This window comes from Pungitius pungitius, chromosome 1 (genome assembly GCF_949316345.1).
Source record: "Pungitius pungitius chromosome 1, fPunPun2.1, whole genome shotgun sequence".
Taxonomy (NCBI): domain Eukaryota; kingdom Metazoa; phylum Chordata; class Actinopteri; order Perciformes; family Gasterosteidae; genus Pungitius; species Pungitius pungitius.
In genome coordinates, this window is record NC_084900.1 from 1,451,879 (window position 1) to 1,477,202 (window position 25,324).

The 25,324-nt window shown below is 46.5% G+C and overlaps 6 protein-coding genes across 7 annotated transcripts in view; 4 read left to right on the plus strand and 2 right to left on the minus strand.

Annotated features, from left to right (window-relative positions):
* fgb (fibrinogen beta chain) overlaps positions 1-3,298 on the plus strand; it is a 126,701-nt gene extending 123,403 nt beyond the window's left edge. The window contains exon 13 of the mRNA XM_062557923.1: positions 3,285-3,298. Within this exon, the coding sequence (XP_062413907.1) occupies position 3,285 (1 nt within the window). The 3' untranslated portion in view covers positions 3,286-3,298. The remainder of the gene's footprint in view (positions 1-3,284) is intronic.
* On the plus strand, positions 127-11,173 carry LOC119222927 (tetratricopeptide repeat protein 39B). The gene is made up of 19 exons (XM_037479945.2): positions 127-417; positions 4,292-4,326; positions 4,453-4,557; positions 4,767-4,898; positions 5,124-5,194; positions 5,264-5,331; positions 5,612-5,676; positions 6,165-6,270; positions 6,628-6,693; positions 6,797-6,905; positions 7,102-7,169; positions 7,275-7,334; positions 7,414-7,575; positions 7,720-7,811; positions 7,950-8,070; positions 8,169-8,280; positions 8,398-8,515; positions 8,596-8,712; positions 8,853-11,173. Exons 1-19 carry the CDS (start codon positions 382-384, stop codon positions 8,947-8,949), a joined length of 1,740 nt encoding a protein of 579 aa, XP_037335842.1. The 5' UTR covers positions 127-381; the 3' UTR covers positions 8,950-11,173.
* An 816-nt stretch (positions 11,174-11,989) lies between these two features.
* Positions 11,990-17,660, plus strand: cfi (complement factor I). 2 transcript variants are annotated; one of them, XM_037479917.2, is made up of 16 exons: positions 11,990-12,305; positions 12,677-12,843; positions 13,142-13,295; positions 13,399-13,459; positions 13,556-13,721; positions 13,799-13,995; positions 14,664-14,765; positions 14,850-14,969; positions 15,133-15,171; positions 15,254-15,274; positions 15,552-15,694; positions 15,945-16,048; positions 16,346-16,450; positions 16,529-16,701; positions 16,936-17,186; positions 17,348-17,660. In XM_037479917.2, the coding sequence occupies exons 1-16, from the start codon at positions 12,246-12,248 to the stop codon at positions 17,414-17,416; spliced, it is 1,932 nt and encodes a 643-aa protein (XP_037335814.2). In that variant the 5' UTR covers positions 11,990-12,245; the 3' UTR covers positions 17,417-17,660. The 2 variants fall into 2 exon arrangements, with proteins under 2 accessions (XP_037335814.2, XP_037335815.2); XM_037479918.2 differs by lacking the exon at positions 17,348-17,660 and having other exon boundaries at positions 11,991-12,305; positions 16,898-17,029.
* Positions 17,661-17,729: 69 nt separating this feature from the next.
* Positions 17,730-22,312, minus strand: LOC119223005 (calcium uniporter protein, mitochondrial-like). Its single transcript, XM_037480061.2, has 9 exons — positions 22,085-22,312; positions 21,579-21,639; positions 19,442-19,609; positions 19,184-19,288; positions 18,916-19,073; positions 18,624-18,730; positions 18,446-18,542; positions 18,083-18,199; positions 17,730-17,895 (listed from the first exon to the last, which is right to left on the minus strand). Exons 1-9 carry the CDS (start codon positions 22,148-22,150, stop codon positions 17,818-17,820), a joined length of 957 nt encoding a protein of 318 aa, XP_037335958.2. The 5' UTR covers positions 22,151-22,312; the 3' UTR covers positions 17,730-17,817.
* Positions 19,616-21,550, minus strand: LOC134105619 (uncharacterized). The gene is made up of 2 exons (XM_062557981.1): positions 20,591-21,550; positions 19,616-20,348 (listed from the first exon to the last, which is right to left on the minus strand). The coding sequence occupies exons 1-2, from the start codon at positions 21,386-21,388 to the stop codon at positions 20,193-20,195; spliced, it is 954 nt and encodes a 317-aa protein (XP_062413965.1). The 5' UTR covers positions 21,389-21,550; the 3' UTR covers positions 19,616-20,192.
* An 885-nt stretch (positions 22,313-23,197) lies between the features above and the next one.
* Positions 23,198-24,682, plus strand: LOC119223096 (uncharacterized). Its single transcript, XM_062560598.1, has 3 exons — positions 23,198-23,436; positions 23,708-23,897; positions 24,043-24,682. Exons 1-3 carry the CDS (start codon positions 23,250-23,252, stop codon positions 24,413-24,415), a joined length of 750 nt encoding a protein of 249 aa, XP_062416582.1. The 5' UTR covers positions 23,198-23,249; the 3' UTR covers positions 24,416-24,682.
* Positions 24,683-25,324: the final 642 nt, after the last annotated feature.

The following is a 25,324-nucleotide window of genomic DNA, read 5'->3' on the forward strand; positions in this document are numbered from 1 at the left end:
CATAGGGAAGACAGAGACATAGAGACAGACATAGGAAGGAAGACAATGTCTCTTCCTTCCTATGTTTGTCTATGTCCTCTTCCCTATGTCTCTTTCTCTCTCTCTCTCTCTCTCTCTCTGTCTCTCTCTCTTTCTCTTTAGGGGCGTGGCCATGATACGTTGGAGGTGTGTCTTCAGTTCCGCTGAGGGAGAGAGACATAAAGAGAGACACACAGACAGAGAGGGACAGACGGACACGCATTGACACCGTAACGGATCGATCCGTGCGGAGGACCCGGGAGGACACGCGCGTGCGCGTGAGACATGGCACCGCGCTGCTCGCGATAGAGACGGAGAGCGGAAGAGCCCTGCGGACGTGAAGGAGGACGGCACCGGGCGGACATGGCCCACGTAGGCAGCGGAGCCGCAGAGGAGGAGGTGCAACGCACGCGCACACACACGCGCGCATACACGCACACACACACACACACACGCACGCACACTCTACTGCGTTGTGTGTCTTCTGTCCTCCGTAGTTCCGCTGTCTCACTTAGTGACCCTATAAAGACACGTGACCTGTTCTCCCACAATGCCTTTCTGTATGCATTCTAAATATGTCATTATCTGCACAGCGTCTTAATGGATCAAACTAAGTACACAAGTAGAAACGTGTCTAGTTTCTTGTAGTAAAGCTGGTTTATGCTGCAGTGCAGCTCTACGTATATTTATACACAATGTGATATCAAGTATTACAGTACCAATAATCCACATAATAGTATACAAAACACAGGGTTATACAACCGTGACTCACTTCTTCATAATGAGCCCTGTAATACTTTGAGTACATTTCAGCTGATAGTACTCTTGTACTTCTACTTGACATCTTTTAAACTGTGGTATTAGTACTTTTACTGAAGTAAAGGACCAGCCCTTCATACTCATATCAGTATTGTGTGTTTTATCCCAGTGTGTCTCCTGTGTTATCACCCTTGTGTTAATCGTGCGATCGCCATGGCGACGTTCCCTGTCTCGTTTCCGTAGCAACCGGTGGTCCTCCTTCTGTCCACATTGCTCTGAGTGACCTTTGACTGATTCAGGGGCAGGTGTTGTGTCTACATGTCCCTCTGCTTTGAGGTTTTTATCTAAAGGATCAGATTTCAGGTGACTCAGCAAATTTGGATCAGAAAACTCAGATTTCTCTCTGGAGCTCAAACAAAAAAATATTTACTGAAATCTGGACGGAAGAAAGATGTTTTGGGGTCAAAGGTTTCACTTCCTGCCTTGGTTACCTGCCGCTGAGCAGCGGGAGCAAGGCGAGGTTTTGAGCTTTGTGTTTCCAGTTAAGCCAGATGTTCCACTCTGGGTTCTCATAGTTCAGACTGGGAGCGGCCTTGTGGGTTTTCTCAGGTTGTGCGCTTCGGAGGGTTCTGAGGTCTGTGCGGCCCCTAAAGGACTCTCAGAGGGGGTTCTAGAGAGGAGGGTTCTAGAGAGGAGGGTTCTATCAGAGGTTCTCGCGGTTCATTTGGAAGTTCTGTAGATCCGTCCACAGCCTTTGGATGGGAATGCATGCTTTTAAAGGTTCTCCAGGTCCCTTCATGCGTAATTAAGGAGGTTTTGGGACGTCATTATTGGGTCATAGGAGCTTAAGGAGGTTCTAGTGAGCCTACTAATGTGTGAGAAGAGTCTGAAGAGGTTCAAGGGGGGGTTAAAATGCCCCGTCACGCAGCGGACACTGGACGATGCGTTCAGGGTCCTGGTATTCTCCCTGTCAGCCTCTAACTCATCGCATCACGGAGGCACCTCAGCTGACTCGGGTCGAGCTGCGAGGAATGTGCTACGAGCTGCGTTTACGAAAGACCTGAACACAGAGGGGCGGTTGTGGTCCGAGCTCGTCGCCAGGCAACGATGGACAGGACACGCAGGACGTCTCTGCTGTCCGCTGCCTCGACCTCTCCTTCCCCTCCGGTTTATTCTGATGTCCTGCACCGAGCGGAATGTGGACGGAACCCTGAGAATGTGTTGATCCGGCTCGTGGCATCGGAGAGCCGCTTAAAACCCGACAGCGCTCCTCCAGGCTGAAGGGTGGAGGGAATCCATTAAAATGAGAATGCAAAGCTCTCACTGGACATACCTCCACTAACAAGCAGCTTACCATGTCATACCTAGAAGGGGATTCTTAAGAAGACACAAGGAGACCACTGTCTCTCCGCAGCGAGACTCCCATCGCCTCCCATTTCCTCTGCAGGGTCAGAGGTCAGCCGGCATCGAAGAACCTGTGGCCAGAATGTGGAGTTCTGGAAGTGGGAAGTGTTACGACGTCTTCTTGTTATCTTTGAGAAGGTACGAGGATGTGAGACAAGTGTTGAGATGGTCCTTTGAGGAGGTTCAACAGGTCGTCTACGGAGGTTCTGCTTAAATGTTACAACGCAGCGTCTTTGGGTTCTTTTTAAAATCACAGAAGTTCTTCCAGATGGGTTCTGGGTTTGTGCTGAGGTTCCATGGGATACAAGTGGGTTCCACGGGTCTCCAAAGGGGTCCTTCAAGGCGATTCCAGGTTGCTGAACATTTCAGAATGTAACGTGTGTCCCTGGAGGTTCTTCTAGAGTTTAAAATGTGTTGAATCCACAACACGTCAGTTCGCTGACTGAACTTTGCATAGTCAGGACTCAACCTCAACTTTATGGAAATCTGGTCCGTGAACCGCAAAGCAGCCGCCTGGCTGAACTCTGAACCAAGATTCTGTCCCTGAAGCTCTCAGAAACCTGTGAGATGAGAACGTTTCTTTAATAACCTTCAAGTCCATCGGTTCTGGTTTTGGGACTTTGTTCATCTCCACCACCACGATGTGTTCCAAGGGTTTAAGTGATCTAGTCCTTCAACGGGAAGTGTGTTAGGTCTTCTCTGTCTCTGAGAGACAGAACCTCCGTGAAGGTTTGATGGGTTTTGGAGTTGGTTCTGAGGATGTTGAAGCTCACCCAAAAATGGAAGGTTGTTTGCTGTTATCTGTAGGAGGGGTCCACGGGCCATGCTGTGGTTCTGATGGGGACTGGTGGGGTTCTATAGGAGGTTTGGACACTTTCAGCACTCCATCAAGATGTAATCAGCCAAGTTTTAGGGGTCTGGGGCTTCGCTTGCGTCAACAAATCAGTTCTAGATCAGTTCTGCTCCCTCCGAAGGGGCCCCACAGATCTGCGTGGAGGTTCAAGAGGTCCTTGGGGTGCGCTGGCTGATCCTGAGCCTCCCTGAGAGCTTGTGTGTCACTCTGGTAATGGGACACAGTGTGAAGGTCTTCACTAATTGATTAGAAACCCCGGTGACCTCTGCTGGTGTGTAACACCATACGGCCGCCTGGCTTTTTCCACATCTCCTGTTTTCATCCCACCTGAAGACGAACTAACACGCTGTGGAGCTGGTTCTTTCTCACACGCACACACACACACACACACACACAGCAGGGAGCGGGTGTGCGTTACAAACTGACAACAACAGTCGGAGAGAGCGTCTGTCAGGGGGGGGACGAGCGTCTGGATTCACACCTCCCATGATCCTTTGCTCCTCACGCCATGAGCACTCATCATGAGGCCCTTCGGCAGCTCTCAGCCGCTACCTCTGCTCTGGCGGGCTTCTTCTGTGAGAGCGTGTTGAGACTGGTCCAGGATCAGTTAAAGGCTCCTCGCAGTAACCCCCCCCCCCCCCCCCCCCCCCAGGGAGGCATGTTGTTCACACCGGGAGCAGAACGGCTCCACAGTGGAAGCCTGGTCGCCTCTGGACCTGAACACGCCGAGTCAATAGCTGTAGCCTGCCAGCACAGAGTGTGCGTCTGTGTGTGTGTGTGTGTGTGTGTGTGTGTGTGTGTGCGTGACTGCAGCTGCACTCTATTATGTAAGAAGCCACTGGGCTGCTATTATTAGCTGCTACTGAGGCTCCAGAGACTGTGTGTGTGTTGTTACCTCTGGCAGAGCTTTGACTTCATATATGAAGGGTACGTGTATATATACTGTATATATATACATATATATACACACACACACACAGGGAGTGCTGAATCAATGTGGCGTTTATCATCACATTTTACCTGAAAAAGAAAACGATATCCTGAGAAATACATTTAAACAAATAATATATTATAATAAAAAAAAACCTAACCCTTTTGAGAAAAAAATAAAAAAATGTATAAAATAGATAAAATAGATAATTTAGAAATAACACTGACAAATGAAATAAATAGAAATTATGAAATGTAAAAAGGAGAATAACTTATCTTCCTTGGTGCTTCTGGTTGAATCTAACTGACTGTTTCTGTGTGTTCTAGGACTGCTTTGAGGACGCATACGACAGAATACCTGCGTGAGCACACACACACACACACACATAGTCATCTCCTGTCCACTTACATTCTTTCACTTTTACTCACTTCCTGTGTTGATTGGTGTGTGTGTGTGTGTGTGTGTGTGTGTGTGTGTGTGTCTGCAGTGCGTCTCAGATGGACCTGCACACAGCCATCCAGGAGACTCAGTGTGCTCTCAATCTGGTCCTCAACGACAAGTTCTCTGAAGCCCTAGACCTCCTCAGACCATGGTAACCACGGCGACACGTGTGTGTGTGTGTGTGTTATGGAATACACACTGCAGCGCAGTAGTGTATTCATCACAATTTATACTGTAGAGCCGTACTTGTACTGCTAGTTGTACTGATACTGCTGTGATTACTTACTGCTAGTGATACTATTAGTGTACGTTATAATGCTCCTGGTCACTATGTGTGTGTGTGTGTGCGTGTGTGCGCAGGTGGAAGGACAGCATGTACCATGCGTTGGGCTACAGCAGCATCCTGGTGATGCAGGCCACCATGACCTTTGAGCACAGAGACATTCAGGCCGCCATGTCCACCATCAAGGAGGCGCTGCAGACCTGTCAGAGGTGAGGCAGAGCGTCCTGTGGTTGACCTGTGGCGCCACCATCAGGCAACGCTAGCATGCTAACGCGATAAACTCTGCTAAACCCATTTGTCCTTGATAAACCATTGGTAACTAAGCAGATCATGCAGGTAATCGACCATTAATAACAGACAATAAGCTTTAATGAGGAGATATTAAACGGTTATTGACAGAAAGAATACAGATGAGAAACATGTGGTGTCTGCAGGTTCAGGAAGAAGAACTCGGTGGTGGGATCTCTGTCCAGTCTGATCAGTAAGCAGTCCAAACTGCAAGAAGGTACAGAAACACGCCCAGTTTGATTGACAGCTGGATGTCTCCAGGAGGTCTAAACGTGTGTGTTTGCAGAGGAGATGCACGCTGAGATCTGCTACGCCGAGTGTCTGCTGCAGAAAGCAACGCTGACCTTTGTGCAGGTCAGGACTCTTCCTGTTCACATCATTACATTTGAAACAAAGCTTTCAGCCCTTTAGGCGGATCAATAGTAAACTATTACACAACGTGTCATCGGTTTCAATCAGTGAGAAAACGTGAGCCCAGAATGAAGCCTGAGGGTCGTGAAACTATGCTTTATGTCACATGTGAACTTTTCATATCAAGTGATGAATGAACTCAGCATGTAAAGTGAGGCCATAATCCAGGTGTGAAAGAGTAATCAGCTCATTACGTTAAATGTCATGAATCCTCTGATTCCAGGATGAAAACATGATCAGTTTCATCAAAGGAGGCATAAAGATCAGAACCAGTTACCAAATCTACAAGTGAGTGACTACTTCTTACCTTTGAAATATCATCATGTTTGATTTATTAGGCTTCATTTCATTGGAGTCTTTGATACGAGACATGTTCACATTTCCGTAAATGCTCCAGTGAGCCAGAAGGCTGTTTTCCATGTGTCCCAAACGGGCAGATGTTATGATACCCCCCATCAGCCCCCTATGAGCCCCTTATCTCAGCCCCCCATCAGCCTCCTATCTCAGCCCCCTATCAGCCTCCTATGGGCCCCTATCAGCCCCCCTTGAGCCCCCTATAACCCCTCTTATCTGAGCCCCCTATCTCAGCCCCCGTATGAGCCCCCTATCTCAGCCCCCCCCCATTAGCCCCCCATCAGCCCCCCCATCAGCCCCCCATCAGCCCCCCATGAGCCCCCTATGAGTCCCCTATCTCAGCCCCATCCAAACCAATGGTTCAGTCTTAAGAGTATGAACACGATTCTATTTGTTCCTGATTGCTTGATGTCGTCCAATAGGGATTGTCAGAATTTGCTGAATGTCAATCAGGACCTAGCCAGCCAATCAGATGCGTTCAGACAGTTTGAGGGCGGAGTCAAGCTGGGCATCGGATCCTTCAACCTGGTGGGTTTTCAAGGAGACATTCACTGGTTTGTTTTATTCACCTTGGAGTCCCAGACGGGGGAATTTAAACACCTCAATTAAAGGCTGCTTTTTATTTGACTCAAAGCTTCTAAGCTGTTTGTTGCTTTATGTTGTGTAACATTTAGTAACAATGACATTATGGATCAGATTTGCTGGTATTTGAGTCAGTCAGTGAGGAGATGCTCCCATTAACATTAACCTCTCTGTTGATTGGTTTCTGCCACCATGTGGTGTGTGTCATCAGCGTATTGGCGGATAACAGAAATAAATGCAATAAAAAGGGCAGATATTGGCCGACTGAAAGAGTTCAGTTTGTGTGTTCTGACCCTCTTTCAGATGTTGTCGCTCCTCCCCCAGAGGATTCTGAGGTTGTTGGAGTTCATCGGATTCTCGGGGAACAGGGTGAGCACGCCGCCTCCAGCCGGTCCGTAGACTGCATGGAGACTATGGAGACTATGGAGACTATGGAGAGTGCGTCCATGATAAGGGCCGGGTGTGTTTGCAGGGCTTCGGTCTGTCTCAGCTGAGGGAAGGAGCCTCCAGCCACAGTCTGCGCTCCATCCTGTGTGCTCTGACGCTGCTCTTCTACAACACATACGTCTCACTCATTCTTGGTAGGAACAAGTCTTGTGTCCTTCCGCAGGTACGACGTTCTCGCCTCTCAAGGAAGCAGGAATCGTTGCCATAATATGTATGTGGGGCCTTCGGGGCGCAGGTTATTGGTTGTAAAAGTCTGTTTTAATTGCTGAGAAGCCTGCCGTCGATGACATGATGGTGGAAGATAACGGTGTTTCACGCGTGTTTGTGCAGGAACCGGAGAGGGGAACCTGGTGGAGGCTGAAGCTCTGCTGGAGCCGTACCAGCAGAAGTACCCCAAGGTAACACAACACACACACACACACACACACACACACACTCACACACGGTGTGGTTGGGTCACAAGACGTGTTTAAGTGAGCATCAGTGCGTTGTGTTACCTTCAGGGCTCCATCATTCTCTTCTACTCTGCTCGCATCTCCACGCTGAGAGGAAACTTTGAGAAGGTCAGAAACACATTTTGCGATGACGCGTTGGCCTCAAAGCGTCCGTCAGAGCGCGCGTTAAAGCGGCGGCGTGTTTCAGGCGCGGGCGCGCTACGAGGAGTGCATCGGCAGCCAGCAGGAGTGGAGGCAGATCCACCACCTGTGCTACTGGGAGCTGATGTGGAACCACTCCTACCAGCAGGAGTGGCAACAGGCGTACCACTACGCCCACCTGCTGTGCCAGGAGAGCCGCTGGTCCAAGGTCAGCACCACCTCAACACCTCCAGCTTCCGTCGGTGGAGACCGGAAACGAAGGAGATTCTGGTTTATTCTGACCGGGTACACTCCATATTTATTGAAATGAAAGAGTCATGATTAGTCTAACCCCCTCTTTTATCTTCTGCAGGCCATTTACGTGTACCAGAAGGCCGCCATCCTCAGTATGATGTCGGAGGACGAGGTGAAGAGGACGGGGGAGAACCTGGTGGAGCTCTTTAGGTCAGTCTGACTCTAGAACATGAACAAAGTAGAAAAAGGAGGGAATGTTCTTTGGAGAACCTTTTGAGGGTCAACAGTCTACTTTTTGGTTGAAGACGGGGGGGTTCAGGTCCTACAAAGGGTTTCTTTGTGGTGCAGGCAGGTGGAGGGGCTGAAGCAGCGCCTGGCAGGGAAGTCCATCCCGACGGAGAAGTTTGCAGTGAGGAAATCGAGACGCTACAAAGCTGCCGTCCCCGTCCTCCTGGTCGTCCCCGCCCTGGTGAGACACATTCACACACATTTAGGATTCCTCACGTCCATCCGAGAGCTCCGATTGGCTGCTGCCTGAAGGAGCCCTAAAGACGTTTCCCCCCTTAGGAGATGATGTACGTTTGGAACGGTTTCTCCATCGTGGGGAAGAGAGCCGACAGCACCGAGGCCCTGCTGGTTACCATAGAGACGGCCGAGGAACAGCTTCGCAGCGACCCCAGTGAGTCCTTGTTGGTGGCTGATACCTTTCAACTATTCTCTGCCTTTCAAAATAAAAGCCCTACACATTCCTGGCCTTTTTCAAATGTTGCTGACGTGAGGCCCGTGTCTCGCTCAGACCCGTCAGAGTTTCATCCAGACGACAGCTGCCTGGTCCAGATGTTGAAGGGACTCTGCCTGAAACACCTGGGCAGGTTGTTGCAGGCCGAGCTGTGCTTCACGCAGGTCCTGTCCAGGTAACCCCCACACAGACACACAGGGGGGGGCATCTTCTGAGGGTGTGAGGTAGGTGAGGAAACCTGTGTGTGTGTTTCAGTGAGAGTCGTATCCGCTACGATCACTACCTGATTCCCTTCACCCTCTACGAGTTGGGTCTGCTCTACAAACTGCAGGGGGACTTCGCCAAGGCCACCACGTACATCGAGAACGCCAAGTAGGTCACCGGCAGGCGACGTAGCAGGTGGACGTACTGTCTGTGCAGCCTACACACCTCGGCTTACCATCACACCTTTACCTTTCACCAATGTGTACCTCTTACCTGCATTGACCTCTGAGAGATCTGTGTTCCCTCAGGACGAACTACAAGGACTACTCCATGGAGAGCAGGCTGCACTTCCGCATCCACGCCGCCCTCAGCAGCCTCAGGGGATCACCTGTCGGCACCCCGTAGTATGAGGACCCCGGGATCCCCCCCACAAAGGGGGCTCGGTGTCCACCAGTTAACCTTCATTTCACGTGTCCTTATTTATTTATTTGTGTAATGTGTGTGGACGGTTTAAAGATCATTCAGGCACATCTTCTCAAACCTGCTGCAGTTTACTGAGATTCCTTTGATCAGTAGTGAGTGAGGAGACGAGAACATGTGATGGGGGGGATCACTTTTAGGCTGAACTCACTAGCAAACTAATCATGGCCTTATCTATATATATATATATATATATATATATACATATAAATATATATATGCTACTCATTGTTCCTTAAACCTGAGATCTACACACACAGGGCTCTCAACTTTTCAAAAAACCTTGGAGTGACATTTTACTGTGTGTTTTTTTGCATGAGAAATTGGATGTGTGACTAAAAAGACCAAAATTAGTGACTGTCACGCTCAATGCGTGACACTTGAGAACCCTGCTATATATATATATATATATATATATATATAAAATATGATTTGAATAGTCTTACTATGCCTGCTTTGATTTCCACGTGTCTTCTCACCAACCGTGGCTTACACACACACACACACACACACACAGCATTATACACTCATTGCGCCGTACGCACACTAACCAGAGAAGCATGCGCACACAACTAGCAGCAATATAAGTAATAAGTAACAACAGGCCTTTAGTCTCCTTCCTGGAGGGGTTTCAGGTGGTTGCAATCTGCTGTTTGGCCACTAGACGCCTCCAGATTCCACAGAGACTCTCACAGCAGTTTACTTTGTTAAACTACTGCTACTACAACTGTTAAAATGCTGTTGTGTTAAAGCTTTTAACACTTTGGTGTGCTCATGTTTCATTTTTTTTGGCTCTCAGGGCGACAAAAAGTCAAATCAAAGAAGGCAGCTTTGAAATGAGACACAGATGAGATTCAGATGACGTCGTGGTGTCCCCTTCCTTTTGAAGGCATTTGGGCTGTTTCTGCTTTTCTTTAATCAGCTGCATGCCATCATACCACGTAAATCATAAATATTAGAACCATCCGTCAAGAGCAGTTCATTGAGTATCGGTTTATGTACTAAAACATTTAAAAAGCACAAATCCATAATCTTCAATTACCAAAAACAAATATGAGGTACCTTTTATTTCCTGACCTGTTCTCCTTTGGCTTCAAGTTGTTTAACGCTATTTAAATGATGTGTATAATATATTTACACCATGATTATTTAATACTATATAACTTGAAAAGTACCCAAAGATGTTTTCATTTCTCATAACAGGAACATCTTTCCTCTCATAGGAAGCTTTATTCCATTCCAGTTTTATTCAGCAAGTAAATGGTTGTAATAAAAGAAGAATCATTGTATCAACCTGAAGACCAAACTTTGTGTGCGTCTCGCTGTCTCTGGTTTTTAATCATTGTGTATTTTCGTGCCTTTTATGGAGTGATTTTTGTTCTTGTGCTTCTGTGGTCTGAAACTCAATAAGAGCTTTATCTAAAAGACCAGTGTGGTTCAGGGCCTTCTGCCGTGTCGTATACTACAATGTGACCATCGTCACGAACACCCATCTGCTTCTGAAGAACCCTTTACTTGAAGAAATACTCTTTGTAAGAATAAGACTTCTTCAATGGGTAGAGTGGATTTAAGGTGAGACCCTGGACTGGTTCTTAGGAGAACGTCCTAGTGGGTTCTCATCAGCAACGTTAGAAGGTACAAAAAACAAAACTTCAAGACAGCGATTTTGGGGGGAACCATTTGACATTTGAAGGATCCTCTGTACAGCCTCTGATTTCTGGGTGAACCCTCTCACAGGTGGTTCTAGGTATGACCCCCTTAGGTTGGGGTTCTAGATAGAACCTTCTGAAAGGGCTCCTAGTGGAACATTTATGAAAGTCCAAGCTTTGTGGTTCTAGTTAACAATATTCATTCTACAGCCATTCGAGTGAATGTATTCAGATGTATTTTCATTGAACTACATGGTTATAAATAATGTGACACTGAAGCTCTCGGCCACATTTCACTGTCACAACCTTTTTCTCTGTTAAACTGTGATTGTTCATCTGCTTTTCTACATTGATGCATGTTATTCAGTGATGTTGATCTTTGTTCATTTTCAGTATAAGGACATTACTGTATGTGCTTTACGGCAGGAAGCATGATGACCAAATATATACGGTTAAAGATGAGGATCCAGGTGGTACAATAAAATGAAAATGGAAGACTATTGTTTTTTTGAATGAAATGATCTTTTATTCATTCTTTTTCTGTTCTTCTATGATTCAAGACACGGCTGAATAGGGTTTTAACCATTTTACTACTTCCATCAAGATCATTTTCCAAAATGTTATTAGGTTGAGAAAATTATTTGAAAAAAAAGTCAAAAAAGGTGTAAAATATAAAAAAGGATTAGCTCAAAAGATGTTTTAAACAAATATTTTAAAAAGTCAAAATATATTAAGTCAAAAATTGTATCATTTTTTAAAATAAAATATTAGGTGCAGAAAAAAAAAATCTAAATAAATTCGGTCACAACATGATTCAGGCTGTACATCGTATTGATCCTGTGTGTGTGTGTGTGTGTGTGGCGGAAGGTTGCCTCATGCTTGGTCGTATGTACACACAAAAATCCAGAAGTCTGACTGTTTCACCTATCTTTTACTGATACAGTGTTGAACATTAACTTATTTGCACTTGCATCCACTTTCTTCATCCCGGCATGCACAGAGCGCTTCCCACGGGACATTCTGAATCAGAACGGGCCAAAGCCTGTCAAAATGTCCCCGGTAAATTAATTTCTTTCAGGCAAATCGAGTCTCCAGTTCATCTGACCTGCTTTTAGTTTCCAGCCTGCGAACCGGGCCAGTCGGGTCAGGTTGAGACCTCGACCTTCTGAACGGAGTCACTGCCCACATATTTGTTCTAATGATCCTACCGGTAAACGGGTTCTCCTTCATGCACACCAACAACGCCCCCCCATCTTCAGAGGCTCTGATATACTTAGCGGCGTAATATACACAATCAGTCAGCCAAATCAATCCAGAGACCGAGTGTTTGTGTCCACATTGACCAACCGAGCTAATGATTTATTGATTGATGACATAATCAGTGGAAGGGTGAAACATCACATCGTTCTCTCTTTTCATTTGCTGTTGTTCACTGGCAAATAGGTTTTAGCGTCTAATCAGAGTCATTTATTCTTTATTTATCCATCAGCAGCTACATTTTCATCAGGAACAGGAGATTTTTTTGTATGAAGCTGAAGTGTGAAGGAAACCAGGTCGCTGACGTTGGTCAAGATGAGATCAGTTGGATTTGCTGTTTTCGTGGCGTTTCTCATGATCAACTGCTCTGAAATGGTGAGTCGACGGATGCTGATTTTGTGGGACTTCGATTTGTATTATGTAGAATTCCAACAATGTTTTTCTGTGTATAATGCACTTGATGATCTATTGAACAGCTTTAACTACAATGGAGTATAGTTTGTTTAACAAAGAGTTCTCTGCCACATCTCGGTGCATTAAGGTAGATTATGTTAACTAAGTGCACAATAAAGGTCATTTAATCCTCACAGTAAGTGGCACTCCCAACACAAGTTACCAAAAATAAAGATAATAAACTGCTGCATTCAACAGAAAGTCTTCATCTCACAGAGATGTAAATATGCGTATCATCTGCGTAACACTTTAACTACATGATGACCCGTTGATCTTTCTGTATCTCCTGCAAGCGGGATCCCAAGGATCCCAAGGATCCAACACACGTGGAGCCAGTGAGGAAACTGGAGGAATCTCAGAGTACAACCCAAACCCCTCCGTCCAAAAGCCCTGCCCCCACCAGCCCTGAAGCACACGAGGAAGACAACTTTCTGGGTCCACCCAAGTGTCTGCAAAAGAAGTCAGTGTTTTTTTGATTGGATGCGCTTCTGCCTTATTTGCATTTGGGCATTATTTATGATTGAGTCACCACGTCTGGTGCCAAACTGGTTTACCCTTCTTATGCTACTGAGCCTCAACCTTAAGAAAGACTGAGTCAAGCACTCGACTACTTTGTGAGTTCCGAGTGCTACTTGAAGGTCCTTCACAAAGGAACCAAAGCAAAACCAATCTGACATTAAAGAGAAAAGACAACGAGAAATTGAATATTCAAGTGCATTAGCTCACTGTGCGATGAATTTCTTCTATAAATGTACCAGGCCTACTCGCGGATCATGTGACCTGGTGTTTTGTCCTCCATGGGAGCGGTGCATTCAAGGACATTGCTCTTGTAAACCACCATACCTTTGTCCGTCGGAGGGGGCTCAACCGGTCTGCGCGCTGGACAACCGAATGTACCGCTCCTACTGCCAGGTAACCAGCTCAAACCAGAGCATATTGACTCACTCATTAACCTAATGACCGGGCTGATTTGGCTGACCTGTTACAGTTCACACAGTGCTGGTCTGTCTTCCAGGTGATGGCTGTGTCGTGTCAAACAAAGAGATCCAAAATGTCCCACTTTGGGAATTGCGGAGGTTCGCTCCCACTGATACATCCAGAGCTTCACTATATATTGGGCACAACACCCCCCGCTCATCATTGATGTGTGTCTCGATCCATCTGTCCTATAGAGGATCAGCCCAAGTTCAACAGCACGATATACCCCGACACGGGAGTGGTGAAGATCTTCCTCCCCGACGCCAGGAGCCCTAACGGCGGAGAGGAGCTGCTGGTGTGCCAAAAGATTTGGAATATCGCAGCTGCCAACGTGGCCTGCAAGGCCAAAGAGAATCCACTGTGAGAGGGCAACGTAGACCAGTAACACGTGCTCCACGACCTCCGACCTCCCTCTGACCTTCTGTGTCTGCTTGCAGAGGTGCGGTGATGGCAGACTCCACACTTTACCACTCCCTTGCGACCGGCAGCGGCAACACAGAGTTACCAAAGCGATGTGTCAGCTTGCGCTGCCACGGTTACGAGACGTCCCTCGCCGAGTGCATCATCTACGACAGGGTCCGGATCGGCAATGGAAAGGTCGCTACGGCAACCTGTTATAAGGCCCCACAAGCCGGTCAGCTTCTTTACTCATTCTTTTCTACACTTTATTGTTGGCAAAACAAAGATCTACATTAACAAACAAAATTAGATGTGAGTTATCAATAAGACAACAAGATAATGTAAAGCTGTAAATTCATATTTTATATTCATGTACTACTTTATTACTTGTACCAACCCTGTAAAAAAAGAAGTCAAGTGTTAAATGTACTGTTAATATCCTTTAAACCAGCTATTCTCAACTGGTTTTTGCATGGCAAAATAAAAATTAGAATAAAAAAAAAAAAAAAAAACATCACAAAAAAAATCCTCCTGTGATTTTATTTTGAAGGGACTTTTTTAATGCAGCGGAGTGTTGTCTTTCCCTGTCCGTCCGTGTTTTCAGCAGTGTGTGAAAGGTTGGGTCAAAATTCAGCTTATGAACTTCATTCTGAATAAGTTTGAGAAGATGAGAACGTTCCTCGATTTGGGTCGCGGCTTGTCATTAAGGGGTGATCCTGGGTCCCGGAGCCAGACCAGTTGAGAACCACTGCTGTTCCTAAAGCCTTTAATAGCCAACTGGTCTTCTTTATGAATTTCAAGCTATGCAGCTGTGATGATGAACTACGCCTAAAAGTAGACTAATCACCCGAAAATCCCTGACTTGTTTTAACTTTTCCAGCATTAAGATATCTTATGTTTCAGAGTGCGGCTTCTCGTGCGCCAACACAAAGTGTGTCTCCATGAACCGGACCTGCGACGGAGTCGACGACTGTGGCGACGGCAGCGACGAGATGTGCTGCAAAAGTAAAGAGAGCAAACTAGAGGGCGGTTTGGTGCGACCTTGAGTGTCGTCTTCCGTGACCTCACTTCTGTGTGTGGCGTTGGCAGAATGCAGGAGCGGCGGATTCCGCTGCAAGACGGGCGTGTGCGTGCATCGAGAGGCGGTCGGCGACGGGCAGATCGACTGTCTGGACGGCGAGGACGAAGCAACGAAACACGCCGTCTACGGTGAGCGCCACATTCTGAGATCCGTTTTACCCCGAAAGTAGAGACCTTTCATGGCGTAGTTGATGGATTATTGCCACACTTTGAACGGACCTTCAGACTTTACCACATGGGTCTGATCATCCGATTGCTTTTAGTAATCGAACGATGTTTATATTCTCCACAGGACAAAGTAAACTAACCGAAGAACTACCCAGGAACTCAGGTAAAGTTCACCTGTGACAGAGGCACATTGCAAACTCTTGTTTTTGTTGTGTTTGTAGTGACTTTTTTTCTTTTCTTTTCAGAGTACACTTCCCCCAAAAATGGTATGAAGCCCAAATGTTGAGCCTTGTTTTGCTTTCTCACGCTTTCATTTTCGTTGAATTTGACTTCTCTGCAACTTTTCATGTAATCTCGAGGTGGAAGAAATTCTTTGTGTGTTTTGTTGGTGGAGGCTGTTGTGACAGCAGATGAATGGCTCCGGGTCCGGTGGGGGCCAACAAGTTACTTAGGTCGCCTTACTGCAAGTAGAAGAGACAAAGTCCCCCTGATCTCATGGAGGCCCCACATGAATCTTCACCCCCTTGATGCACGTGTGTCCAGAAACAAGAGCTGGCCGGGCGCATTTGGAGTCCAGGTTGTACTGCGGGATCCCCAACGCAACCACGGTGGACAACGTGGAGGGCGACGGTCGCACTAACAGGGGCCGCGTCAAGAGAGTGGTGGGCGGCGTCCCTGCGAACCCGGTCAGTCAGAGACCCCCTCGTCCGTTACACCGTCACACTTCATACAGCCAGCAATCCGTTGAGATGTTCACAGGCTCATAATATTCATCTCATGTGATGTTACTTCCTTTGTACATGTATGAAAGTCTTGATGCTTGGTGGCATCATTACCCAGCAGCCTCTTTGATTCAAACTATGACTCCCATCACAACCAAACTGCTGATTTCCTAGTTATTGTTCCAGTAGCTCTGATTCAGGGTGTTTCATGCAGACTCAGATCCAGTGGCAGGTCGCTCTGGTGGAGAACAAGAAGGTGGACTGTGGTGGCGCCTACATCGGGGGATGCTGGGTAATCACGGCGGCTCACTGCGTCAGGTGGGACCGGCGTTTGGGTAGAAGTATATAATGAGGCAGTAAAATCAGTATGATGTATTAGCACAGATCTGCGTGTACATTTACAACCCTATCCACTACTTCTCAGAGGTAACTATTGTACTTTCATACTTCAAAGATAAATATTTAATACTTTTATTGTACTAAATTGAAGGGTAAAGGTATTGTCCCAAATCTGGTGTTGCTACATTTCACAAAAGCAAATCATTGTATCTCAGAAAAACACAAGGAGAACTGAAAGTACTAGTAGCTTTGTATTAGTACTCTCTTCTCTCTCAGGCCCAACCCCTCTGCGTTCATGGTGAAGTTTTCCCTCTGGAAAAAGTTTCAAGCTCAGAACACGACTGACATCGTTCCTGTCAAAGAGATTCTCATCCACCCAAAGTATTTATCCAAAGAATCACATGCTTGTGACTATCAGCGTTGATCGAATGGTAACCAAATGTATTCATACAACCGCAGATACGGTGGAAACTACGAGAACGACATCGCTCTGCTGAAGCTGGAGAAGCTTCCCTTCTCGGAGAAATGTTTTGAGGACAACCCGGCCGTCAGCGCCGTCTGTGTCCCCTGGTCCACGAACCTCTTCCAGCCCAACCACACCTGCAGCATCTCCGGATGGGGTCGGACCGCAGGTGCGTTCCTCCACCAACCGGAAGACTAAAGTTAGCGTAAATGAGGGTTTGCAGCAGAATCTGCTGCTCATCGCACCGAAGAATTAAAGCATAGGTTAGAAAGTGCTAATGTAAACGTTTCATATTGGGGTAATGGTTGCGCATGGAGTAGTGTGATGCGCTGGGATCTGAAACTTCTTATCCGTTGGGTTGGAAGGTTTAGCAGTGTTTAGATATCGATGACCTCGTCCACAGAGGGCAAAGGGGCCAAGGTGCTGCTGTGGGCCAACGTTTCCCTCATCGCTGACTGTCAGAGATTCTATGAAGATCGCTTCCGGCCCGGCATGATGTGCGCGGGCGCCATGGAGGGCGGCGTGGACTCCTGTCAGGGCGACAGCGGCGGTCCGCTGGTCTGCGAGGACGAGCTCGGAGTCTCCTACCTGTGGGGCATCGTCAGCTGGGGGAGGAAGTGTGCAGAGCCAGGATTCCCCGGAGTTTATACACAGGTAATGATAAAGCAGGGGATGCTTCAGGGCGGCGCTACACCCTGATTGACAGGTCTCTAATAGACCATAAAGCAGGGGGTGCTTTAGGGCGGGGCTACATGGTTTTTACATTGTGCTCTTAAATATAACTGGATGTTTCTTCCTGTCTTTCCCTTTGGCAGGTGGCCCATTACTTTGAGTGGATACGTCATCACACAGGGTGGCCCGCCGTCACCAAGTTCAACTCTTGATGCGGCAAACACACTGAAAGAGCACTTTGATACCGTCTCATGCCTTTAGTGCAATTATAACCAGTTCACTGTTGAGTAGTGTGTTGAGTTGTGCTGCAGAATGTGGTATTGTTGTGTTTGCTGTAACATTGTACTTAAAATAAAGACGCTTTGTCCAATAGAATGACTTCTGCTGATCTCTATGGTTCACACATTGTGACATTTGTTTCAATGACAACCAAACGTTATGACCCCTAAATGTTTTACAGGAAGAGAAATGCAGAGGGAGTTTGATATATGGAATAAAAATGAACAAATACCAAGTACCAAGAAAGAGTGAGAGGACGCCGTAAGTCCTTATTTAATAAAAACAAAAAGTGCACAAGTGGCATGGAATGTTGCAAACTGGACAAAGTGAAGGTTCAGGTGTCTCTCGGGGGTCGAGGTTGATCCACCTGGAGCCGGATGGCGCTCCTCAAAGTGCTGAGCTCTCCGTCCAGCTGCAACCACACGATTTCACATATTTAAATCACTTCGTTCATTGTATAATTTTATAGTGAATTATGAGCTTTTCTTAAGTCAGGGGCAAATGCAAATGAGTCGGCACAACATTATTGATTAACAATTTCTAGAAGACAATGTTACTGTGTCAGCATGTGTGTATGTGTCTGTCTGTCTGTCAATCACCTTTGCTAGCTCTTCTTTGAGCTCGTTGTATTTTTGAATGTTGAATTTCTGTCGAGACGCTTTCTCATGGAAGAAGTGGAGGAATTGACAATCCCGCGCATTTGGATATATTAAATCCTGCAACCACACACACACCAATGTATAATTAAAAAATAAAGAAAATACAGCATTGACTCATGTGTAGTCATGACGACCCTAAGTCACATCAAACACTTCTTAAGCAAAAGTGTAGAAAAGAGGGGACCTTTGACTGTGTGGGGAAAGATGACAAAGAGGGGACCTTTGACTTTGTGGGGACCTTTTTCTCACTGATATATTCGCTGGTCTTCACAAAGATAGCAGACACACTCTCGGGTCTCCCACCTGTTTGGTGAGGATGTAATAGGCGAAGAAGATCATGCTGGTGCTGCAGGTGATGAAGAAGGTGACCGGTTCCATGACGTCCCACGCAAACACATACCTGTCGACGCACACATTTACATGAGATTTTGGTTACAGGATACCTGAGTTTGATGATGTTTCTGGTTAGTGTTTTCATTACCAGGTGAGGTAACCAAGGAATCCTCCCTGCAGGGACAGGTATGAAAGCCCCGCCCACCCCAGTAGTGATGCTCTTTGCTCTGCCTCCTGCGCCATCTTGTCTTTCACCTACAAATAGAGAGGTGTTATTTATATATACTGTATATAAGAAAAGACATAGAGACAACCTTGATCCAAGATGGAGAAAATTGCTGAACTAGTATCCATAAACCGCCGGGAGGCGTCTCTCGTCCCACGTTCCCTTCTTACTTGCCGGTTTACAGATTAATCGGTCGGGGAGTTTGGGGTCGTACCTTCTCCAGCGGCTGCAGCTGCTCTCTGAGCGTCTCTTGTCTCATCAGTAGCTCGGCGTGTTTGACGTGCTGCTGATGAGGAAGACTCAGGGCCGAGTGAAGCAGGCGGACCACGTACTTCATGTCCTCCAGACCCAGCACGTGCTCGTGAGACGAACCTGGCGGGCGCAGGGATAATTCATATATTCACCTAAAAGATTCCTGAGAGAAACCCGTGGCTTGCCGCGTTCATGCTAAGCTAGGCTAACGCCGTGCATCCACACACTACCTTGTCCCAGTGACTGAACGCTGTGCGTGAAGCCATTGATGAGCAGTTGAAAATCTTCACTTAGAACTGTTTCCATGAAGGTGCACGAAGATATTCTCTGTCCATCTGAAGAAAATGACATGTTTTGTACAAAAGGGATAGCAGATATTTTGAGGACATTAGATAATACGCCTCACTGCCTCTACTCGGGCAGACGCTCAGGTGTAGTCTGGGTCGAGCTCTGGGCAGTGAGGTCATACCTGTGTGTGCTGCCATTACCTCCGTTGAGGAGGGCGGCGCTCTGCACCGTAGGGTCCTTGGCGCGGATCTCCGCCAGCAGGTCGCCGACTGTGGTCAACATAGGCGTCAGAGTGAAGCGACTCTGCTCACCGGCAGGAAGCCGCAGAGACAGGACGGGGCGACCCAAGCTGTAACCAACAAAAGCATCTGAAAGAGAAGAAGGGAGGAGGGAGGAAGGTGAAGAGACTGTCTGTGATGTCAGCGACAGATCAAAACGGTTCTTTATTCATTTCTCAGATCTTTTGATCTTTTCTTTGTTTGTGTTTAAGTTAAACCATTAGTTTACGAATTAATAAAGTAAAATACTCCAACAGAACTTCAGGATCAGGAATCAGGAATCAGGAAGCGTTTATTGCCATAATATGTTAGACATACATGGAAATTGACTTGGCGGATGGTGCATGACGGAAGACAGTACAATAATCAGCCTCCTGCCGGATGGAAGGTGCACAAACAGTTCATGTCCGAGCTGATGTTCAGCTCCCACTTGAGGTCCTGAGTGATGATGGAGCGCAGGAATCGGAAGGCGTCCACAGTGGTGACGGAGGAGTCACACAAGGTGAGGGGGGAAGGTGGGGCTGCGTTCTTCCTGAAGTCCACGACTATCTCCACTGTCTTCAGGGCGTTGAGCTCCAGGTTGTTCTCACTGCACCACGTCACCAGGTGGTCAGACTCCCACCTGTAGGCGGACTCGTCCCCACCAGAGATCAGTCCAATGAGGGTGGTGTCATCAGCAAACTTCAGGAGCTTGAAGGACTGGTGACTGGAGGTGCAGTTGTTCGTGTACAGGGAGAAGAGCAGAGGGGAAAGAACGCAGCCTTGGGGGAAACCGGTGCTGATGCACCGAGAGGCAGAGACGTGTTTCCCCACCTTCGCGTGCTGCTTCCTGTCGGACAGGAAGTCAGTGAGTTAGTTGGTGTTTAAAGCCTCTCCAAACTGAAGCAGAATCATTAGCTGAGAACTGACGTTGGAGTCTCTCAGAGTACAGTCGTTTAGCATCTCTCACCGCCTTGCTAAACCGGAATTTAGACTCTGTACAAGTATTTGTACCCACTCCTAAATGCCTGATCCTTCTGCAAACATAGTTTTGAGTTCCGCTGTGAACCAGGGTTTGTCATTATAACTCACCCTGGTGCATGATGGTACACAGATGTCCTCACAGAAGCTGATGTAGAAAGTTATAGCCTCTGTGAACTCATCCGGATTGTCAGAAGCAGTCCTGAAAACATCCCAGTCTGTGCAGTCAAAACACGCCCGAAGATCCTCTAGAGCCTCGCTGGTCCACTTCCTGGATTCCCTCACCACAGGTTTGCAGAGCTTTAGTTTCTGCCTGTATGCAGGAATCAGGTGGACCATGACGTGGTCGGAGTGGCCCAGCGCAGCAGGAGGGACGGTGTAATAAGCCCTGCTTGCTGTAGTGTAGCAGTGGTCCAGCGTGTTCTCCTCTCTGGTCGGGCATTTAATAAACTGTTTGAAGGCGGAATGTAAACACCGACCAGGATGAATGAAGCGAACTCCAGGGGAGAGTAGAAGTTGATTTAGAAGGATTCCAGAGCAGGAGAACATTGTTGCAGGATCACTGTTACGTCGTTGCACCAGCCGTTGTTGAGGTAGGAGCACATTCCTCCACCCTTCCTCCAGCTCCGTGTCGCGGTCCGCTCTGAGCAGCTGGAAGCCGGCCAGCTGGAGCGCGGAGTCGGGGATCGATCCACAAAGCCACGTCTCCGTGAAGCACAAAACGAGGATGAAGAAAAGTCTCTGTCTCTTCTTACCAGCAGCTGAAAGAACCAGCATAGAAGTTCGTTTACGAGGAAAACAACAAAAATCAAAGAGCACCGAAACGCTTAGGCAGCCATCTGCGGCGCCATCTTGGATTGTCGAAGAACTTCCCGTCCGCTCCAGCTGTGCTTTGAGTTTACGAATCATTAGCAAATGTTAGCATGCTAAGATGGTTTGTATTAGCATCTCTGTGTTTATTTTGTAAGGCTGTAACAAAGCAGGTGAGGTTCTCCTTTAGATGAGGTGGATTTAACACGTTGTTGTTAAATCCAAGTATCTTGGTACCTTGATATTTGGAGTACCTTGATACTTGGAATACCTTGATTACCTTAATTACCTTTGGATTTGGGCTGCGTGCTCAGCCTGGAAACCACACGATCCGACCACAGCTGGGCGCACTGGGAGAGAAAGAGACATTTATTCCACCAGAACCGGAGCCAACGCCCTTCTGGTCCAGAGACTTTCCATTGACTTGCCTTGTTTACCAGGAGAGACTTAATCCAACACCCTGAGCAGCCTGGTCGTAAACCTCTGCTTAAACTAATGCTTTGTCCCCAACGGCAGACGTAGCACTATTAGCAGTAAAACTAGTAGTAGTTTTAGTGGTAGTACAGAGTATAAAGTACTATACTGTACGACACAGTTGCATTCTATTAGTAGTAAAAGTATACAGTCAGCCGTACTTGTGTTCGTGACACAGTTGTATGAATGTTTTTATTCTTTCACTGTTGATTTATTGACAGAGAACTTACTTTCCTCCCTAAATAAAGGAAGCGAGGGGTTAAAAATGTCTCCTCCCTCTCTCAGTAAAACGCAGCCGATGTTGAAATGAGTTTAACTCACGGTGAGGATCCGGAGTCCTGCAGGTTTGGAGCGACTGACCCTGCAGAGGAGGCTGGAGACCAGCATGGTGGGAACCCACCCAGATGCAGAAGATCCAAACGATCCAAAAGATCCAAAAGCTTGTTTTCAGGCGGAGCAAAAGCCTCGGGCGCCTCGAGGCAGACTGACAGGAAGGAGGGGAATTTAACCCTCTGCTGGCTCACACTTTAAGTTCAGCAGCAGGAACAGAACCATTAAAAGACACCAAAGATGTGAAACTCAATGTCCTTTTTTCTTCATGTGACAGCAGAAATAACATTGTAGTGTCCAAATATAGCTTAAAAAAATGAATAAAGGCTGAATTGATTGAAAAATTGGCTGAATTAAATCTTTTAGAGGTTCCAGGCAACCCGGATTCCTCTGTTGATGGAAGTTTACAAATGATAACCTTGTTTTTACCAAATACCTTTATGTATGTACCATATAGTATGGTCCTGTTATACAGTAAATACTGTGATAATATCCCACACATAAACTGCATTCATAATTAATAACAATTATAATACATTTTATTCCTAAAGAAAGAGAACCACATATTTTTCTTTGCCGTAGAGTATTTTGCACTGTAGTATTAGTACTACTACTTTTACTGAAGTACTTCTGCCAGGCATCTGTTACCATCCTCACGACGTCAGGTGTCCGGAGCAGGGATTAAGCACAAAGACTCACAGTCCCAGCATGCATTGCTCTACGTGACTCCGTCCCTTGGCTGCCGCTCAGCATGTGACCGCAGGGGGGCGCTGTCGTCCAAAGGTCCCGAGGCCTCCTCCTCGGGACATTATTGTACTTTAGGCCCAAATGATGAACTTGAGCCTCTCAGCACCTGAACACAACCTCATCAAGACGTGATCGCCAAGACAAATCCCCCAGTGTCGATCCCACCGTTTATCTGAGCTCCATCACTCATGTTAGTGAAGGCGAGTCGTTGTTGGACACTAACAGCTCTCCTTTCTCGATGCATCGTTACTGCGTTTGTGCATTAAGTCACGAGCAGAAGAGGCGCTGCTACTTGACGTCTTCTTCATTTGCTTTAGGCAGCAGCGACGCTCAGCAAGAGTTCACTTCCCCATTCAGAGGATTAGAGGGTGGTTTGTTTTGCAGTTGATTATCACTGATTAATCTTTATATGGTCAAAGAGGAGATTGCAGTGCTGCCATTGGCGGTTATTATTATGTTTGGTTGTGACCAACATCCACAATATGAGGAGGTTAAAAAAGGGGAAATGTTAGTTTTTATCAGACTTGAGCATCAGTCAGTGGATCCTCCTGCAGACTCAACAACGTCTACAGCTCAGAGGCTGCTGATCAGCACAGGTTAAGTATATTCAATAACAGAAATGCATGAGATACAAACTGTATCTAAAAGAAACTTGAGTTTTGACATTCAACCTTCCTTTTCATGTGTATGAGATAAATGTCATTTTCAGTCTACTTGGTAATAATCAATAGTAAATGTAGTATTTGTGTTAATATTGATTACGTTAGGGGATGAGTTAAAGGTGGATGCTGCGTGTACAGCACCATCAACACGTGTATCATGTTGTTAAACAGTGAAAAGCTCTAAAACTCCTTCTCTCCCCTGTAGACGAGATGAAGGTTCTTGTGGTCGTCGCCGTCATGTTCGCTCTCCTCCATCTGGGAGAAAATCAACCTTGTAACTCTCAACGTTACCACCAAGCGTACGACGACTTTGTGAGGAAACACATCCTTCACCCTGAGAACGTACCTGGACTTGATGAGAACTTTGACAGAGCTGACAAGGCTTCATGGCAGAAGTGAGTGAACGATTTAAGTCAACAAGTTAATTGTGAACTTGAGACGTGAGATACTAAAACATTATTAAACTACATTGTAAATTATTATTAAACCACATTGTGAATAGCAACTACTTTGCAGTGAAACAATGATCTCATTACACAGGTACATAGACAAGAAAAAGCTCTGCGACAAAAAAAGCACGAAAATAAGAACGGTGCAGTCCTTCTTGGAGAAGGAGGATCAGAAAGAAGTCGTGGCGATCTGTCGCGGTGGGGGCACCCGGGTGATATCGATCAAGCCGCCCCCAAAAGAAGACAGAAATAACTATTGCATCAGTAATGACAAGATAAATGTGCATATTTTGGAAATCAACAAAAATTGCAAGGTCACACAGGCTGCAAAAGAACGGAAAAGAGTGATCGTGGCTTGTGACCTAGTTGGCGCCCAGTGCCGCCCGGTACACTTTCAGTGGTATGAAACCCAATCATCAAGTGATAAGAAGTGCAGCGGAGGCTTGATTCCTGTAGTTGTTTAACTTTGGGTCCCAGCTGTCGGCCCGACGTTGAGCTGGCAGCTAAAACCTCTTTCAGGCTCATAGTCAAAGTCTTTCTGCTTCTATACTCTGTGTGAAATGTTTGATTGTAACACTTCCTGATGATGATCCAAATCAACAGGCTGTCCACATGATGCACTTTTCCACCATGAGTTTACCTTTTATTTGTCTCCATTCAGCTTCACAAGCTTTCTTCCTGCATTAAACTGTTCCAAACTGTCTGTAGTGGCTCAGAAATAAAAGCATTCAGTAAAACTTCTCTACGTTTGGTCCTTCTTTCTTTAAGCAAAGAATCTTCAGCAGAATGAAGGATTTCTTGTGAATGCTGCTTCATGCACATGTTTGTATGAGAACTGCCTTATTTAATCTACGTAATGTATTGAACATCAGGAACGTCCTGTCTCAAAGTGAAACTAGTTCACGCATTTGTTACTTCTAGACTGGATTACTGTAATTCTTTGTGATCAGTCTGCTCTTGTAAATCGCTTAAACCTCTCCAGTTGATTCAGAATACTGCAGCACGTGTATTAACAAGAACTAAGAAAATCACTCCTGTATTCTCTGCACTGGCTTCCTGTTAAATCAAGAATATTTGCCTTCCCTCCCCACAGAAGCCTCTGTGGATGGTGGTTCTATCTGATGGTGGTTGCCGTACACCTGTTCTGCTACTTGCAATTACTTGTATCATTTCTGTTAGAGGAATTGAATGAATTGTACATCTTTTACATTGTTGATTCTGTACACATGACATCCATTGCAGTCTGTCCATCCCGGGAGAGGGATCCCTCCTCTGACGTTCTCCCTAAGGTTTCTTCCCTTTTTTTCCCCATTGAAGTGTTTTTTATTTTTTGGGGAGTTTTTCCTGTGCCAAGGTGAGGGTTTCGGGACAGA

Bases quoted from the DNA above. Each gene is read 5' to 3' on its own strand.
- LOC119222927 (XM_037479945.2), top strand. From the start codon at position 382: ATGGCCCACGTAGGCAGCGGAGCCGCAGAGGAGGAG. The intron at 418-4,291 runs GTGCAACGCACG...TGTGTGTTCTAG, and splicing joins GCGGAGCCGCAGAGGAGGAG to GACTGCTTTGAGGACGCATA. The intron at 7,576-7,719 runs GTCAGCACCACC...TATCTTCTGCAG, and splicing joins AGGAGAGCCGCTGGTCCAAG to GCCATTTACGTGTACCAGAA.
- cfi (XM_037479917.2), top strand. From the start codon at position 12,246: ATGAGATCAGTTGGATTTGCTGTTTTCGTGGCGTTTCTCATGATCAAC. The intron at 13,460-13,555 runs GTTCGCTCCCAC...TCTGTCCTATAG, and splicing joins CCACTTTGGGAATTGCGGAG to AGGATCAGCCCAAGTTCAAC. The intron at 16,049-16,345 runs GTGGGACCGGCG...CTTCTCTCTCAG, and splicing joins ACGGCGGCTCACTGCGTCAG to GCCCAACCCCTCTGCGTTCA.
- LOC134105619 (XM_062557981.1), bottom strand. From the start codon at position 21,388: ATGATTCGTAAACTCAAAGCACAGCTGGAGCGGACGGGAAGTTCTTCG. The intron at 20,349-20,590 runs GTGAGTTATAAT...CCTGTCCGACAG, and splicing joins GTGTACCATCATGCACCAGG to GAAGCAGCACGCGAAGGTGG.
- LOC119223005 (XM_037480061.2), bottom strand. From the start codon at position 22,150: ATGCTGGTCTCCAGCCTCCTCTGCAGGGTCAGTCGCTCCAAACCTGCA. The intron at 19,289-19,441 runs GTAATGGCAGCA...CATTTTCTTCAG, and splicing joins CGCCGCCCTCCTCAACGGAG to ATGGACAGAGAATATCTTCG. The intron at 17,896-18,082 runs GTGATTGACAGA...GTGTGGTTGCAG, and splicing joins TCAAAGAAGAGCTAGCAAAG to CTGGACGGAGAGCTCAGCAC.
- LOC119223096 (XM_062560598.1), top strand. From the start codon at position 23,250: ATGGTCAAAGAGGAGATTGCAGTGCTGCCATTGGCGGTTATTATTATG. The intron at 23,437-23,707 runs GTTAAGTATATT...TCTCCCCTGTAG, and splicing joins GAGGCTGCTGATCAGCACAG to ACGAGATGAAGGTTCTTGTG. The intron at 23,898-24,042 runs GTGAGTGAACGA...CTCATTACACAG, and splicing joins GACAAGGCTTCATGGCAGAA to GTACATAGACAAGAAAAAGC.